This window comes from Lacerta agilis, chromosome 11, assembly GCF_009819535.1.
Source record: "Lacerta agilis isolate rLacAgi1 chromosome 11, rLacAgi1.pri, whole genome shotgun sequence".
Lineage (NCBI taxonomy): Eukaryota > Metazoa > Chordata > Lepidosauria > Squamata > Lacertidae > Lacerta > Lacerta agilis.
Genome location: NC_046322.1, coordinates 12,719,691 through 12,737,230, shown reverse-complemented (window position 1 = coordinate 12,737,230; position 17,540 = coordinate 12,719,691). Strand labels below are relative to the sequence as shown.

Sequence of the window (17,540 nt, the reverse complement as noted above, 5' to 3'; positions counted from 1 at the left end):
ACACCATCTTTCACTGATTCATAGCTTTTCAGCTTGAAGGTTTGACCTTCCTGTTGCAGTATATCTGCATATTTTAACCAGTTCGCAGACATATTTGGTCTTTTATAGGCCTTAGCCTCCACTGGAGATATCCACCTGGGAGTTTTTTTCTCTAACAAGTCTTTATTCCTAATCCAAACCTGATATAGGGCATTTCTAATTATATGATTTTTGAAAGCTCTATGTACTTTTACTTTATCATACCAAAGGTATGCATGCCAGCCAAACACATTGTCATGTCCTTCCAGGTCCAACACATCTGTGTTGTCTAGTCTGAACCAGTCCTTCAACCAGCAAAAGGCAGCCGCCTCAAAATAGAGTCTCAAATCTGGCAGGGAAAATCCTCCTCTCTCTTTAGAGTCTGTTAAAATTTTATATTTTATTCTGGGTTTCTTCCCCTGCCAGATAAACTTCGATAGGTCCTTTTGCCATTTTTTAAAGACATCAGTTCTATCAATTATAGGTAGTACTTGGAATAAAAATAACATCTTTGGCAATACATTCATTTTGATGGCTGCAATTCTTCCCATCAGGGAGAGCTTTAATCTAGTCCAAATCTCTAAGTCCCTTTTAATCTCTTTCCATATTTTCTCATAATTATCCTTGAATAGGTTTATATTCTTAGGAGTCAGATTCACCCCCAGATATTTCACCTTCTTGACAAAGTTCAGTCCAGTTAATTCTTGCAGTTTCTCTGTCTGCAGTTGTGACATATTTTTTGCCAATACTTTTGTCTTGGCCTTATTCAGTTTGAATCCTGCTACTTTCCCAAACCTTTCAATAGTCTCTAACGCTTTAGGGAGACTTTTATCAGGTTCCTGTAGGGATAACACCACGTCGTCTGCAAAGGCTCGAAGTTTGTATTCAAGAAGTTTGTATTCTTTCTCTCCCACCCTTATTCCTTTTATTTGTTTATCCACTCTAATCATGTTCAAAAGCACCTCCAGGACCGTAATAAAGAGTAACGGTGAGATAGGTGAGATAGGTGTTCTCTTATATTTGTATAGGACCTTAATAGTTTCAGGTACATTGTTGTGGACAGCAAGAGCAGCAGCAGACGTGGTACATAAATAAGACTTCTAGTCAATCTGATTAGGAAACCATTTCGTATGTTTCCTTGCACACTTAGAATAGCAAGGCTGTGTTGTGTATCTTTTTCTTTACTTAAACCCAAAACAGATTCAACTCACAGGTGCACAGAACAACAGTGCGGTGTGTGGAAATTTTGTCTCCATTATTCTGGCTCCATCCATTAATGCCAATAGCGCCATTATGCTGACACCATCATGCCTACAATGATGGCATTACTGGTGTGGTTAATAAAACCTTTATTGATATATTATCCAGAGTCATTGCGTTGGCAAAGATAACTGCCCCTTTTGGAGCTGAAATTCTGTGGTTAATGACATAACAGTGGAGATTAATTTAGAGTGGGGCCTGGGCTTCTAGTTTTTAGAAAGCCAGGTGTTTTATACATATATAGATAGATATGTGTGTTTGCTCCAAACTGGTGGGGGTGGGGGGAAATGTCAGATAACTTCAGTGGCTCCCACTGTCAGAGGCTTAGCTGGCATTACGAAATTGGGGAGGGGGGAGGAAAGGGAGGGGGGAATGGCAGGCCCGAGAATCTTATCCCCCTAAAATGAAAGTCTGATGCCAAATTGAAATTCCTGCAGGATTTCTGATAGCAATGAGGGAATTGAGAAGCCCACAATTAAGCATATGGGCATTAAGATAATTGTCAGATCTGTTGGCGGACATGATAGAAGACAGATGGGTACGAATCAGTGCTCTCCGCTGCAGCACCCTGGGAGAGGCAATTTGATGTTTTACCTGCCTGAGCTCCTCTGCCATATTTGTCACTAAATGTGCTGCACAGCATCTTACTGAGCGTTAAGTGTTTTTGCATATACATACAGAGTATGTACCTATAGCAGTACCCAGGCGCCCTCTAGTGAAACGCTATGGGGAACCTTGGCATTATTCTTAAATGCCCATGTCTCTTTCCAGCCTCTCCCCATACAGTCTTTAGGAGTTGTTGCTTCTCTCTTTTGTTTCACCCAAACAGGTTCCTATTAATGCCTCCCCACCACTCTTCTGTTACAGGTCGGGGCTCATCGTGAGGATGCTGTTGGCCTCCGCGGCAGCCATCCACTCGTGCCAAATCAGGTCCCAGTCCCACAGCTGCCAGTACAGTCTGCTACATCTCCTGACTTAAACCAGCCTCAAGATCCATACAGAGGTGAGTAACAGAGCACCGGACTCTGAGTGATGCATTTTTGTCCCATAACTGAATCCTTCGCTGTTGTGTTAGCAGACTTGTATGCAGTCCTGCAGTGTGGTTTTCTGCAGTATCTGTAGACCTTGATGTTGCACTGTCATTGCTACTGGACGAACAATGTCCTTTAAAGTTGATGCAACAATTTGTTGGACTTCGTCATTAGTTCAAACATACAAGTCCAATGATAGCAACATAATACTAGCTGGATGCAACAGCTAACTAAATTACTGCATGGATTGGAGTTGCTTGTTTGTTCGTTTGTTTCTGTGTAATTGTGCCAGGGCTGAAGTTGCTTTTCTTTTCTATTAATAGTTGTATTTGGCTGTCAAATTTTAAAATCTGGTTTTCTCTGCTTTGCACAGAATAAAGGTAGGCAGTGTGCTAGCCTTGTGGACGAGAATTCCCTGCGTCATGGGAGTTGTAGTCCACAACATCTGGAAGGCAACACCACATTGGCTGTCCCTGGCCTAGGGGCTTCTGCATGAGGCAAATATAATAAAACAAACAGTTTGGGTTTGTTTGCAGACAGGATATATAGTTACATGAACACACTAATGAGGAGGCCTGTTTACTGGGGAGAATTGGTAGTTCTGTGGTGCAGAGAGCCCTAAAGTATTACCGCATCTGTAAGCTTTCAAGTAAATTGTCTTCATGGTCCAGGTGCTTACTGTGCTTTGGGAGTGGGGGGTGGGATCCTGTGACATTGTTAAATACCTGTGCAGCAGCATTATGGAAGTTGACTGGAGCCAAGGCTGTATCCAGACAATCAACAAGAAAAACTGTAGCTCTGTTGTTGAGCACATAGCTTTGCATGAGGAAGTACCAGGTCCATCTCTGGATAGGGCTGGATAAGGCCTTTGTCTGAAACTCTAAAGAGCTGTAGCAGACAGCGTGAGCTAGAAGGACCTTGGTATAAGGCAGATTCTTACTCAATGCAGCTCTGCTTCCCTTCTGACCACATCAGCGAAGCCAAGAGCAGATTCTTGTCCTCTGGGCAGCCCAGGACTTCCATACACACTGCCCAGGCTTGATCCCCAAGATGTCACTTCGGTGCTGCTAACACAGCGGGTTGACTTCACCCCTGGAGGCACACTCCATTGTCTCTTGAGACAGACAGCAGCCAACAACAACAATTATTAAACACAATGAACCATCACTGCTCGTTATGTACACATAGATTTGGTTGGGTTTGCATGTTTCTGAAACACAAGCCTGCAATGAATTTGGGATTAATAAAATAAAAATAAAAAATTATTGTATACATCATGAGTTACAATGTTTCCATAATACTGTCATGTCTCGGGGGCGGGTGGACTGTAATATGTATCCAGTCTCCAGTGGAGCCTCCTCCTTCCTGTTTATGCAAAACAGCAAATGTTCATATAACTGATTTAAAGCCCAGGGGTCAGAATACGGTATAAATTTATATAGTGTTTTAAGGAGAATCCATTATACCTGAACATTATAACAGCACATGTTTATCCTCAGAATCATCAGATGTTGTATTTGGATGAGACCTTAGTGAGCTCAGTATAGGTTTGTAGCAGAGGTAAGGGTCAGCAGGGCCAGTGATTGATGGGCAGGCAAAGAAGAAGAAGAAGAGTTTGGATTTGATATCCCACTTTATCACTACCCGAAGGAGTCTCAAAGCGGCTAACATTCTCCTTTCTATTCCTCCCCCAAAACAAACACTCTGTGAAGTGAGTGGGGCTGAGAGACTTCAGAGAAGTGTGACTAGCCCAAGGTCACCCAGCAGCTCCATGTGGAGGAGCAGAGACACAAACCCAGTACCCCAGATTACGAGTCTACCATTCTTAACCACTACACCACACTGGCCATTATGTCGTGCTCAGCTTCATCGCTGGTAAACTGAAAGTGATTATATCCCATGTTTGGGCTCCTATTCACCTGAAGCAGGCCAAATAGAAACAGTCTCCTTTCTGGTCCACTCTTGTTATCCCTTTTGCTGGGCTAATTCACCCAGTGGTGGGGACTGCAAAGGAGAGCTGCATCTACCACACCATACACTTGGGCAGGGGAGAAGATGGAGAAAGAGAAACTTTATTTACAGAGGCAAACTTAGGGTTGTTGTTTTTCAAGGAAATGTGAGACCCTGAGGTCCCCCACCCCCCGCAAATTATTGAGTGAAATCACTTGAACATCAGGCTCTGCTATCTTAAAGTTAAGCTGAGCATTATTCATAGCCACTGGTAGAAAAGGAATTTCAAAATGTAGATACTATGGGGTAATATATAAAATATAATAAAATATTAAGAGGCTCCGCAATAAATTAAAAGATTTGTTAGACACCCGTTTGGGGTCCATAGCCAATGAAATGAAGGACAGCATCATGACTTATATAGACCCAAATAAGATGGCATTGGCAGAATTTATGGTACATGAATAGGAGGTTGGGACCAAAAGAGAGTCTCTGTTTCTTTCTCGGAGTGGGATACCATAAATCCAGAAGATATTCAATGAAACTCTTAATCTCAGGGTTGTGGGTTTGAGCTCCACATTCGGCAAAAGTTTCCTGCATTGCAGGGAATTGTACTTGGTGACTTGCTTAGTGAGTACCTTGTGTATTAAGGAATAGTCTTTCTTATCAACAATTTTTTTCCTGTTAATCTATTCCTGGTGTTATCTGGTCTTGTCAATAGCTGGCCTTTCTCCATCCACCTCCCCCCCAACCCCTGGCCTCCCCCCACAAGCTTACTTCTGTGCAGTAGAGAAAGACTGCTTACAGCCAGATAAATTAAGAATACCTCTTCAGAGAAATTAGTCCTAAATTTATTTTCCTTCAGAAAATGCTGTTGGAAGATCTTCTTCTTGTCTCGTCACCTAGTCTCTTTGCTTGCCCTTGCTTGTAGATATGTGTGTGCTTGATCACAATTATACTTTCTAAAGCAGTTAAATCTGGCGATCTGTAGGCATTGAAATTGTTAATGCTTCCAAAGCAGATCAAAATAGACCAGAGCCACAAAATCATAGCTGGGAAACCAATTTTAACCACTATTTCCTTAAAATCCCCTTTTGTGAAAAGAAATTCTGCAGTTAAGGAAAGACAGTACAGCAATAGCTGCACTTCTGAGGAACATACATACAAATTCCTTAATACCTTTGCTTAAGTTATATTACCAGGGAATGTATCTGCTTGTTTGTCCCACCTAGGCATGCCAACTGGCCTTCAAGGACAAAGCGTATCTTCAGGGAGCTCCGAAATCAAATCTGATGACGAGGGAGACGAAAACCTTCAGGACGCAAAATCTTCTGAGGACAAGAAGTTAGACGACGACAAGAAGGATATCAAATCAATTACTAGGTCAAGATCTAGGTAACAGTATATAATAGTGTCGCTTCATTTAATTCCTTTATTGGATTTTGATGAAGTGAACAGGACAAGGAGAAACTCTGGAGTTTCTTCCTGTCAGACAAAAGGTAACAGGAAGCCGATGGCCCTTTTTGGTAGTACTTGGAGTATCTGTTCGGATGCGTGTACACTGGAAGGGCCGGAAGTTTCGTCTAGGCCATGGAATTGGACAAAAGAAACAAAATTTACGTTTAGAGAGAGAGAGAGAGATGTGTGTGTGTGTGTGCTATTGTAAGTAATCAAATTCAGAGATAACTTGCTTCAAAACGAATATGTCTTAAAACAGATGCCATTTGCATAACATTTTATACCCAGCGGAATACTTGTTTTTCTTCTGCCTTTTTATGTGCGTAACTATGAATGGATAAATATCAATGTAGTAGCTTCATTGGGATAAACAAAGCTAAGCCTGTTTGTACCATCTGAGACCCTTTGTTGAGCTTTTTGCAAGGCGCTGAGTGGTTTCATCACATCTTGATCCCAAGAATGGCCTGGTCCTTACACAAACCAGCATTTCTCGCTCACAAAGCATCAGTGGCCCCTAACTTGCATGATTTCGTGTGGATTGCCACCGGCCTTCAATCTGTTCTTCATGTTCCACACAAGAAATCGTTGCAGAGCATTAGTGAAAACCTTTCCTCCGGTTTTATCATCGAGACTTTGTCACTGACATAATCAAGAAGCAGATGAGCAAGCTGGTCGGCCCTTGTCTTCTGCCCTTGCAAATGTGGGAGAATATGGAGTTTGGAGTCAAAAATAAATAGAATGTAGAAACTTATAGTTTTAAAAACAAAACAAAGACTTACGCCCAGTGTAAAGGAGAGTTACAGCTGATAGGAAATCTGGACTGCTGGCAGACGAGAAAGAATTAGATCAAGGTAGAGAAGCCATCAGTCATTGTCACTGGACAGGACGTAGGATGTGGTATTTCATAAAAATAAAGCCTGGAAGCAAAGAGCATATGGATTAGATGCATACCCACATTTAGCCAGCAGACTCTATGCTGCTTCAGCATTTCCCATGACTTCTCTGCCCCTTCCATTCCTTCAGTGGGCCAGTGACTGGAAGAATTGCCTGGCCAGTCAGAGTCAATGATACAGGTGTGATGTAACTTGCTTGCTAGTGAAATAGTCTTGACAGGCTCCCTTCAGCCTGCTCACTGCCTTCAGCAACGTGAACACCTGAGTCATCATCAGATCAACATGGCAACCCATAAGGAAAACTCAACTGGCTTTGGCATGGTGTGCTTATGTGCAAGGAATGACGTAGCTCACATACAACCAGAGACACTAGAAGGATTTTACAACCTCAGGCTATTCTGCTTAGGGTTGTGGAGAACATATACATATATGTATAACCAGGAGAACCAGCTAATCTCCTAGAGAAGCAACTTTTTTGATTTATTAAATTTATACACTCCCTTCATCCAAAGATCTCAGGGCAGTTCACAAGATAAAAACACAGGATAAGAAGCACAAAATAAATAGTTAAAACCCCTCTCCAACAAACACATTTAAAAGGCCATAGAGTGTCAACCAGCTCAAGGCCTGGTTGAAAAGGAACGTTTTTTTTCCTGTCACCTAAAGATAAATAATGAAGGCACCAGACAAACCTCCCTGGAGAGGGAATTCCACAGACGCTGCAGAAAAGGCCCATTCTCGTGTTGCCACCCTCCAGACTTCTCACGGAGGAGACACCAAGAAGGGTCTTAGATGATGGCTGCAGAGTCCCAGGTCAATAGGCAACCTAAGGCCCTTGCTCCATAGCCAATCTGCCAAGGCCCCTCACACACTCTGCCCATGCCCACCATGGTGTGTGTGTGTGGTTCGGTGCTTATGTAGCTGAACAACTCTCCACACAGGTCAGTTGCTCCAGGGGTGAGGATCAGAAACAGCATTGTGGAAGAAAATGCCCCGCTTCCAGGGCTTTTGAAAATCACTTTTTTTTTTTTTACCCTCATAGACCACCCTTAAAACTATTTTAATAATCCTCCTGGAGAAATATACAGCTGCACTCTCTTAATAAAGCAACATAATTGCAGTATGCTCATGCGGCATATATTGTGCAGAGCAGAAAATTCACCCCCATATATGAAATTGTCTCCCCTGTGAGTGCCATTTTTGATTGCCACCAAAATGAGAAATGTGACAGAGGAAGAAGGGGAGAACCGTTCAGTTATCACCACCACCATTTTGACAACAAATGCTGCTGCTGCTGCTGCTGCTGCTGCAATTTATATTCCTCAGTATATATTATAGAATGAAACTCCATAATGCAGCTGTCCTAGCCAAGTACAGAGTTAACTCGGCATCTGTCTTCCTCAGAGTGGCACCTTATTTAAATCACAAAAGCATTTCTTTAAGGGATGTCAAGACAGGTTCCTGACTTTTTCCATTGTAGGCAACACAGGTCAGCTGCAGACTAGATCAACCTTTCAGCAATAACCCATAATCAACCTACACAGAAAATAAGCCTTAAAGGACCAAAATGTGTTGAGCACAGAAAGCCCAGCTGAAACCATAAACTATAACAAAGGACAAAGGGTCATCTTAATTTTGGTTTAACACAGCATAATCTACATATTGTTTTCTTGAATGTAGCTGATGCCACAATGCAGGTTTTTTTTAAAAAAAAATGCAGGTGTATGTTTCTTATCTTTTTGCCCTCACTGAGCATGGGAATTTGTCCTGGACAAGCCACTTTGGCCAATATTCAGCTACTGTGTTTTGTCAGTGCAAGGATTTCTGCTTCCACAATGGACTCCCGTCCCCTGCTGTGGGGGAATCCCAAGAACAGGTTTGGGGGATTTTGCACAAGCACAAATCCTTGCACTGATGGAACATTCACTCAGTGCTGCTTTGGGTGCAACCCACGGAAATTAATTTCATTGCAGTGGGGCTTTTGGCTTGTGCAAGAGAAACTCTCAGTGAATTGCATGCAATCCAAGAAACTTGATTCCCAGATCTTAAAAAGAAGTATTTGTATGTGTGGACTCTGGAGTTTAAACAACAAGTGTGATATATTTATTTAGCTTTATTTAAAAGTATTTTTAATCCTCTTAATGTTTCCAAAATCTCTATGCTGTGCAGAGTGTAAAAACCAAACCAGTGTACTATTAAAGCATTAACCTGTCGTGTCGCTTTTAGCCTTCTGCATTACCATCACAGGTGAAGTAGCAATTTTACAGGCTAAACAATGTGCCCCAAAACTGCTGCATTCCTGCATCCCCTTCTAGCAAAGATAATTCTGTGACATGAGCATAGTGTGAACTCTTGTAGAACACCTGCATTTTCTACACCATTAGAAAATACTGTGTTCTGTTTGCCTCCCAGCAATAACGATGATGAAGATCTTACACCGGAGCAAAAGGCGGAGCGTGAGAAAGAGAGGAGAATGGCTAACAATGCCCGTGAGCGCCTCCGCGTCCGAGACATCAACGAGGCTTTCAAGGAGCTGGGCCGGATGGTGCAGCTTCACCTGAAGAGCGACAAGCCCCAGACCAAACTTCTGATCCTGCATCAAGCTGTAGCTGTCATCCTCAGCTTAGAGCAGCAAGTCAGAGGTCAGTTAGATGCCTGTCCAACATGTCCCTGTTTTAATTGTCAAAGTTTTAATTGAAGGCACTACTAAAAAGCAGCTTTGTCCCTCTGTTTTAGCAGCAGTTTCAATGCAATCCGCTTCATGCTATAATAATAATAATAATAATAATAATAATAATAATAATAATAATAATAATATTCTTATTTATATGCTGCCCATCTGACTGTGTTGCCCCAGCCATTCTGGGTGGCTCCCAACAGAATATTTCAAACACAGTAAAACCTCAAACATTAAAAACTTCCAAAAGTCAGATACTTGTTTATTTCCTTGACAACTAATGGGGAGTGCATTCCTAGGGTGGGCACCACCACCAAGAAGGCCCTCTGCCTGGTTCCCTGTAACATCACTTCTCGCAGTGAGGGAACCACCAGAAGGCCCTCGGGGCTGGACCTCAGTGTCCGGGCAGAACGATGGGGGGTGGAGATGCTTCTTCAAGTATCCTGGGCCGAGGCCATTTAGGGCTTTAAAGGTCAGCACCAACACTTTGAATTGTGCTTGGAAATGTACTGAGAGCTATTGGAACAAGGCATTTTACTATCAGCTGATGGGCAATGGGAGCACTCCTTGCTCCATCATAGGAACAATCCAGACCTCACTTTAAGCTCCTGGTTTTTCCTTTGTAGACACACAGTTACTTTCCCCATACCTGACATCACACTTGATGTCAGATGTGGGGCAGGCAGGTTTGGTTTGTGAGGAATGGCTTTGCGGGCTAAATTGTGGCCCCTTCTTGGGGTTCACTTCTGCTGTGGGGCTGGAGGTGCCACACCTGTGTCCTCAGGGATCTGGTACTGAATGTGCAGATAATTCTTTGTCCTAGATGCTTACATGCTCAGATTATCAAGGATTTCGGACAGAGCAGGGAAAGGCAGGCTTTAAATATAAAATAGCCACAGATACAAAATTCAGAGCTATAGAAATGCTTGCCCTTTGTTATTCTAATGGAGATTCATGAGACACTGAGAGTGAAAAGGAGGGGAAGGTGTTGCTGTGGGATTGTGAAGTAAGATGGTACCGTGTTCAAATGCTAACATGCTTAATGCCCGTTTGCTTTGGTTCTGCAGAAAGGAATCTGAATCCTAAAGCAGCATGTCTGAAAAGAAGGGAAGAAGAGAAAGTATCTTCGGACCCCCCTCCCCTTTCTTTGGCAGGACCCCACCCTGGAATGGGAGACACATCTAATCATATGGGACAGATGTAAAAAACAAAAAAGGCAAGTTTGTTTATTGCAGCCTACCTTCAACTAGTTCAGTACCAGGATAGCTGAAAGGCTTACCTTCTTCCAGACAGGTGACTGCAATCTGCTGGGGAGCCCCTGCTGGCCATCCCACAATGTACATCTGCCTGTACTGTAAAGAAGGGCCTTATCAGTAGTTGCACCTGCCCTGCACAATGACCTCCTGGTTGCAGGCAGGCGATGGCCTTGGGCGGCTTCCATCCAAAGTTAGAAACACATCCAAGCATAGGCATCCATGTTCCCAAACATTCACGTGGTTCCTGCTATTAGCCCTGTAATATATATATATTTCCCATTTTGGATTTTATTGATTAAAATGTTTCCATACAGCACACCTGTCAGTTTTATTACTTGAACCACTTTTTTAGTTCTTCACACACACTAAATCTCTCTCCCTCTCCGCAACTCGGTAGGTATTTAATGCCACCTGAGCTGCGCCATTGCACCTAGAATAAAAACGCAAGATGCGTATTTGGAGATTTTGACAGGTGGCAGCTTCTAGCAATATGCAACGGGCAAATAAGAGTAGCATAAATAAGTAAGCTGGTATCTTATCTGACAGAGTTAAAGGGGCTTTCCTCCTTATGCATCATCATTTCTAGGTAAGCTCACCCGGCTCAGGATTGTTGGTTAGTCTTTAATCTACTCATGGCCTGCCATGGGCCTCACATTACTGTGGCCTGGTGGCAGCAACCCGCACACCTTCTGCAGCTTTATGTGGGTGAGCCAGGCAAACCCAAACTGGAGGGCCTGTTCTTGCTCCCTGTCCCCTCTAGCCTTGCCTCCTTTAAGAGGGCAGGTCTGAGGAAGTCTCCCTTCTTCTTAAAAGATGGCGCCAGGTGGTTAATTTTTGTTTAACGGCCCTTAAACCAGCACTGCACCTGTCGACTTGTCCTGTACTGGCATCTGCCCTATAGGCAGCCTTGGCACCAGGAGAATGTGTGTTAGGTAGAAAAGCAGTTACATGACCAACTTAAGCCAGCAGGGTAAAGAAAATTCTACCCAAGGTCATCAACCAGTCAACCCCAGGCTTTTATGCTGGATGTACAGGCAGGTGCCAAGCTAAAGGGTGAAAGCAGAGCCACCAGGAAAGGAGGTGCTCTCTCAGCTGTGCTGCTCTGCCTCCAAAGCTGGCCCCCTTTTCTTGCCTCGGAGTTAATGGGATGGGGGCAGATTTTTCTTGGATCTCAGAGAGCCAGGCCACCATCATTTGAGTGCACCATTTTTCCACATCTCTAAAATGGTAATTAAAAAACCTACATCCCAATAATATAGTAAGGATTATTGAGAAATGGCTTGTAAAGCATGTTAAAATGCAGTAAAAAAATATGTATATTGTGTGGAAAATTAAAAATAAGAGCAAGAATTGACCTAAATATTTTTCACTTCTTTTGCAGGTCCAAGTTGCCACATTTTCTTTACGTAAACCAGAGACCACTTCCTTAACAGCTGTATTATCTTAAACCCACATAAACACTTAACCCCCTTTTTTGTAATATAATAAGACAAGTCTGAGTAGTTACGAATCACAGACGCAAGAGATTTCAGCATTCCCGATTTCGAAACAAACACAAAAAGAAAAGTGCAACTTGAGGGACGTCTTTTTTCAACATATCATTCAGAATGTTTCAAGCAGTATGTTAGGAGCTGTAAATGCACAGCCAAGAGACTGAATTGGCAATCTTCTCCACACTGTGGGACAATGCATTTGTGCCTAAACTTCTTTTGGAAAAAAAAATATAATTAATTTGTAAGTCTGAAAAAAATATTTAATTTAAAAATTGTAAACTTGCAATAATGAAAAGTGTACTTCTGAAGAAAAAAAATGAACGTTTTCATTGGTGTACTAGTCAGCTAGTGTTTATACTTACTGGATATTAAAAAGGGAAGCTTTTGCTACCCACATATTTACAAAACCAGCAAACGACCTAATGAAAACTGAAGTGATGACATTAGCCATTCCTTAGGGTAGGAGGAACAGATGGATCTTATAGACCTATGACACACACACACACACACACACATATATATATATAAATATATATATAAATATATATTAAAATTAGTGAATATGGTAAGCTTTTGTTCATTTGTTTCAAACTTTTTTGCTCCTGTAAAAAAAAGTACTGATTAACTTTTTTAAAAAAAGATTTTACTGTAAATAATGATTTTTGATTTTTTTTATTTTTATTTTTGGTCTTATTTCTCTCCCACTCCCCTTCTTTGGGTTTCCCCCCCCTTTTGTTGTAGCCTGTAGCGCCAACTCTGTTGCTGGAGGGGGCAGTTCAGGACAAAACGCTGGCCCTGGTGTTACTTATCATTCATAAAATAAGTAGAGAGTTGTTCCTTCAGTCTTTTGGGGAGAATGCGGGACTTGGCAAGTCAGCATTTGCGGAGGCTTGGTCCAAACAGTTGTGGGCTGATTTTGTGTTCGTTTTTTTGTCCAAATTGTAGATGTTGCGCTCTCTCTCTCCCTCTCCCTCTCCCTCTCTCTCTCTCTCTCTCATTAGACACTATTTCTGGAATTTTCAGAGGTACAAGGTTAGAATGCTACAATGTTACCACTGTGCCTTCCAATGTTTATATCATCGAAAACATAACATAAATCAAAGGTGGCTGTGATTTTAACGAACCAGTAGAAGTGTTAACATAATGTGTGTAGCCTGAACACAATTTTGCAGCAAGGTGTTTCAGAATACATGGTCAGATTTGGGTGTGGGGAGGGGATTACAAAGGGGGGGGCTTGCTAGTTGTATGAAAGATTTTTTGTTAAGGGGGGAACACAGCATTTTTTTTTTAAAAAAGGAAAAGAAGTGGATTAATGAAAGGTAGACCATTTGCTGCCTCCTCCTTCATTTATGAAAATAATGCCAATATCCAGTTGTAATGCAGCATTTAGAACAAGCCTTACCCGTTCTAAAGCATCAAGTTGCACTTTGTTGAGGAGGGGGAAGTAGAGCAGTATTTCTCTGGCCAGTATGAACCAAGTTTTTACTTAACATATAAATAAATATATATATAATTGTAGCATAGATCAAACCTATGGCACAGCAACTGATCCAACAACTAGCTTTGGGCACAGCAGAAACTAGTATCCATAGCAAGTCTTCTAAAGATTGACTTTGGTATACAGTAGAGAACAATTAACAAATACTGCCCCCAAATTGTCTTCGTCAGCATCCTTTTGTCTCCTGTTCCATCTTCTGTTTTGGGGGGGATTTTTTTAATAACCACACAAACTTGGCATGTATTTTTTAAATGAAATCTCCCTGTTCAAGTAGATTTTCCACCTATCAGCACTGAGTAAACGCCATAAGTCCATTGAAAACGGTCTAGACGTTCCATCTGTTCTCCTGTTTTGCCAGTTACATAGTAATGGGGGGGGGGGAAATACATTTGTAAATTTTATGCAACAAAATGGCAAACGTATCATTCTTTTGAAATTGTGTATGTAAAAGTTATATTTTTACATGTAGACTCTTGTTATTATGTGTTTTAATACATTGTATCAGTTTTTGTGTTTTTTTTAAAAAAACTGTGGTTGAAACAAAATCTCATGGAGTAGTGAGATATGAGAATCTGAATTTTATGTTTCTGAAAAACATAAAGAACAAATATGATAGTTTACCATGTGAACCACCTTCTACATATCCATAAACATTTTGATTAGCTGTGTGTGTGTGCGTGTGTGTGTGTTGAAAATTGTAAATATGTTCAGTAGCAGTAAAACTTTAAATGCTTTTATTTGTCAGTAAGTTTCTCAAATGTGGAGGTGGATTGAAACCATCTTAACAGAGCAAAGACCATATTAGTTTAGCTCAGAACGTTTCAGTACAAATGCCATACTTTTAATAGCATTTATGCAGGTGAATGGGTAATCCTAATCCTAAATACTAGCATTCTGGACAGACTGAAGGATTCTTTTAAAGAATATTAAAATTGCTTGGCACTAAAAGTTTTTTTTATATGAAAATGAACAGTTTGAGGGGAAAATTTTATAATAAACCATCTCCATTGACAGTTTTTGCATTTACTTACTTCAATAGCATCAAGATTTTAACCATCCCATTCAATCTATGAGACCACTGAGTGTTGCCAACCTAAATTAAAAGATAACTACAGTCTGAAATGAGGCTATCAAGGGGCAGGATGGGAGAATGAATATAAATCTGCTCCACTTACCTGTGGGGAGGAGTTGTGGTGGACCACGTGGCTGCCCTCTCACTTCCGGGTGGGCGGGGGACTTTGTCCCTTGCCGCCTGGAGCAGTCCTGGCCATGTCAGCAATCAGCCGGCCAATCGGACGGCTGGGGGGGCGTGGCCGGGACCCACCTTTAAAAGAGAGGCGCGAGCCGGAGGGCTTCCTTTCGGCTCGCTTCCTCAGTCTCCCTCCCTACTTGCACATTTCCTTCAATGGCCTTGCTCTGGACTTCGGTTGGTCGCCTGCCCTTGTCATGGGCCTGGTAGGAAATTTTCCACTTGGCAGATTGGCTTGGCCATGTGGTTTTCGCCTACCACTTAGCAACTGTCACAACTTTGTAAGGTGTTGCAGTTAGGCATTGGGTGACCTTATGATGGGGGAGGGGAGGCCTGGCCATCGCCTGCCCCTCCAAGGTTAAGGGTATTCCGTTAAAGGAATCCGGGGGTGTGGATCTTGTCCGAAGCCCGGGGTGGGGCTAGGGCCATGCCGCGACCCCTTGGGAACCCAGGGGGAGCTCGAGTTGGTCTGAATCGACGGAGCTCCCCCTACCAGTGGTTTACCCTTACTGGACTCCCTGCTCTGCGGGTAGGAGTCAGATATATAAAATGATGTCATATAGAGGAGGGAGAAAGGTTGTTTTCTGCTGCTCCAGAGAAGCGGACATGGAGCAATGGATTCAAACTACAAGAAAGAAGATTCCACCTAAACATTAGGAAGAACTTCCTGACAGTGAGAGCTGTTCGGCAGTGGAATTTGCTACCAAGGAGTGTAAACAAAACAAAAAAAGATATAGTCAGGTCTATCCAATGCCTAAGCCAATTACCACTCACATTCTGTAACCAATAAAGTTGTGGCCAAATTTTGCCCAATAACATTAACCTTACATCCTGTGTCCCTGTGTTTTAGTTCATCCTCGAGGGGGCAGACACGGGGTCTCAACACGCAAAAACTTTTTCTCCATTTAATTAAGCCTTCCAAACAATACCAGTAAATAACCATGATTAATAATAATAATAATAATACCGGTAATAATATCACCTAGCAGTTATGTCACACCTTAAACATGCAGAGTCAAGATCACTTTATCACAACCTGAGTGACAAGTTTTTTATTTTTTAAAAAATCACCTTTCTTTCAATGTGCACTTATGCACAGAGCATGCTTCTAAACTGTTAGTGATCTACATAGAACCTGGAGAAATGTTAGTGATCTATCAAATGGTAATCCTATCCATATGGCTTTTGAGATGGTTTCCTGTTCCATAATGGAATTTAAACTTGAAAATTATTCAGCCACGCTGTCCTTTGTGTCACATACCCAAACCCCCCCATTTGGGTTTTCTTATTTATTTATTTTCCTGCGTGCATGCATTAATTTAGAGTCTGGCTGTAAGAGACAAGACACCACAAACCGCTGAGGCCTTCCCCCTGCTCCTGTCTTTTCAAACAGGTGTCCTCAGAGGAGGAAGTCGTCACTTGATAGTTGATCTGGTGGTGGCTTGGCTTTTAACACTCAAGGAGGGCCATGTGTTGTACGGTAACAAACAGTACTCAAAAGCCCATCAGATATTTTAGTGGGTGATCCACCTCCACATTCAAGTAATTTATGAATATGCTGGTTAGGGAAATCTGTTCATCTAGAACTTCTTTTTCCTTTCTCCTTTTCACATTTGTCTTTCGTGTAGCTGCAAGGAACACTAATGTGTATACATACAACTTGTCAGTTCAACCAGTGATGCAACTTGTACCGATGCAGTCTTCCGATTTGTTTCGTTTGTTAATTTCCTTTGGAGGGTGGGTGGGAGGTGGGGAGGGGGTGCGTGGGTGGAACGGGGTGGAATTTGCAAATTTCATCTTTCTATTCTGATAGGCACGCTTCAATCTGTGGCGGGGGAGGGGGAGAGCGAACAATACAGTACATTGCCAGGAATGAAGAGAATTCATCAGGGGAGAAGAAAAAGCACAAATAAATTAAACTTGGCCCACTGACTCACTTGAAGTGGGGTAGGGCGGAGGGATCTTAAAGATGGAATAAGATAAATTCCAGCACAATGGGGCACCAAGACCTTTTCAGCTTGTTTTGTTTTCTTTCTCTTTCTCTTTGTTTTTTATCTCCCAAAACAACATATTCTTTCTCTTGGGACTTGAAATTGACTCACCTTTGTGCAGTGCTGGTTTGAGCATACTCATTTCAAGTATTATAGACTTATGTAATGGTGAAAATATATGACCTGTGGCCTTTTTCATTCTTGTTACTTGTGATGCAACTAAGTGAAGATAAGAGAAGAAGAAGAAAAAAAAGCAGAGATTTACCATGTATCAGTGCCTGGCTTTTTGTTACAAAGCTTCGTTTGTCTAGTGACCTTTTTGCTATAAAATAGAACTGTAGTACACCCTAGTAGGATAAAAGAAAAACCCTAAATTTAAAAAATAAAAAATATATTTGGCTTATTTTTCACAGGAGCAATCCTTTTATACCATGAATATTGCAAGGGGCGGGGGGGGGGGAATCGTCAGATTCTGAATATTTCTTCTTTATAGATTTTTTGAATCATTCTGAGTAAAAGTTTGTTACTTTATTTTACTATTTAAAAGATGTTATTTTACCATGTGTTACTAAGATGAAATTGTATGGTAGCTTCTTTTTTTTCTTTTTTTAGTTGTAGGTCGCACGGGGGGGGTGGATTTATTTTTGCGACCGAACCTGTAGTAGCTGCAACAGTTCAAAAAGGAAATGGGGGGGGGGATGTGAAAATTACAAAAGGGACAAAAAAAGTAAAAAAAAAAGTTAATACAGTTACACTTTGTTTTCAA

The 17,540-nt window shown here is 41.8% G+C and overlaps 1 protein-coding gene across 20 annotated transcripts in view; it reads left to right on the top strand.

Annotated features, from left to right (window-relative positions):
• TCF4 (transcription factor 4) overlaps window positions 1-17,540 on the top strand; it is a 344,386-nt gene that overhangs the window by 326,231 nt on the left and 615 nt on the right. For 11 of the 20 annotated variants that reach the window (XM_033164649.1, XM_033164651.1, XM_033164647.1 and 8 more), the window contains 4 exons: window positions 2,146-2,281; window positions 5,492-5,654; window positions 9,023-9,252; window positions 10,355-10,491. In XM_033164649.1, the coding sequence (XP_033020540.1) occupies window positions 2,146-2,281; window positions 5,492-5,654; window positions 9,023-9,252; window positions 10,355-10,491 (666 nt within the window). Of the gene's footprint in view, window positions 1-2,145; window positions 2,282-5,491; window positions 5,655-9,022; window positions 9,253-10,354; window positions 10,503-11,922; window positions 12,651-17,540 lie in introns of those variants that run through there. The other 9 variants (XM_033164656.1, XM_033164646.1, XM_033164659.1 and 6 more) reach the window with 4 other exon arrangements.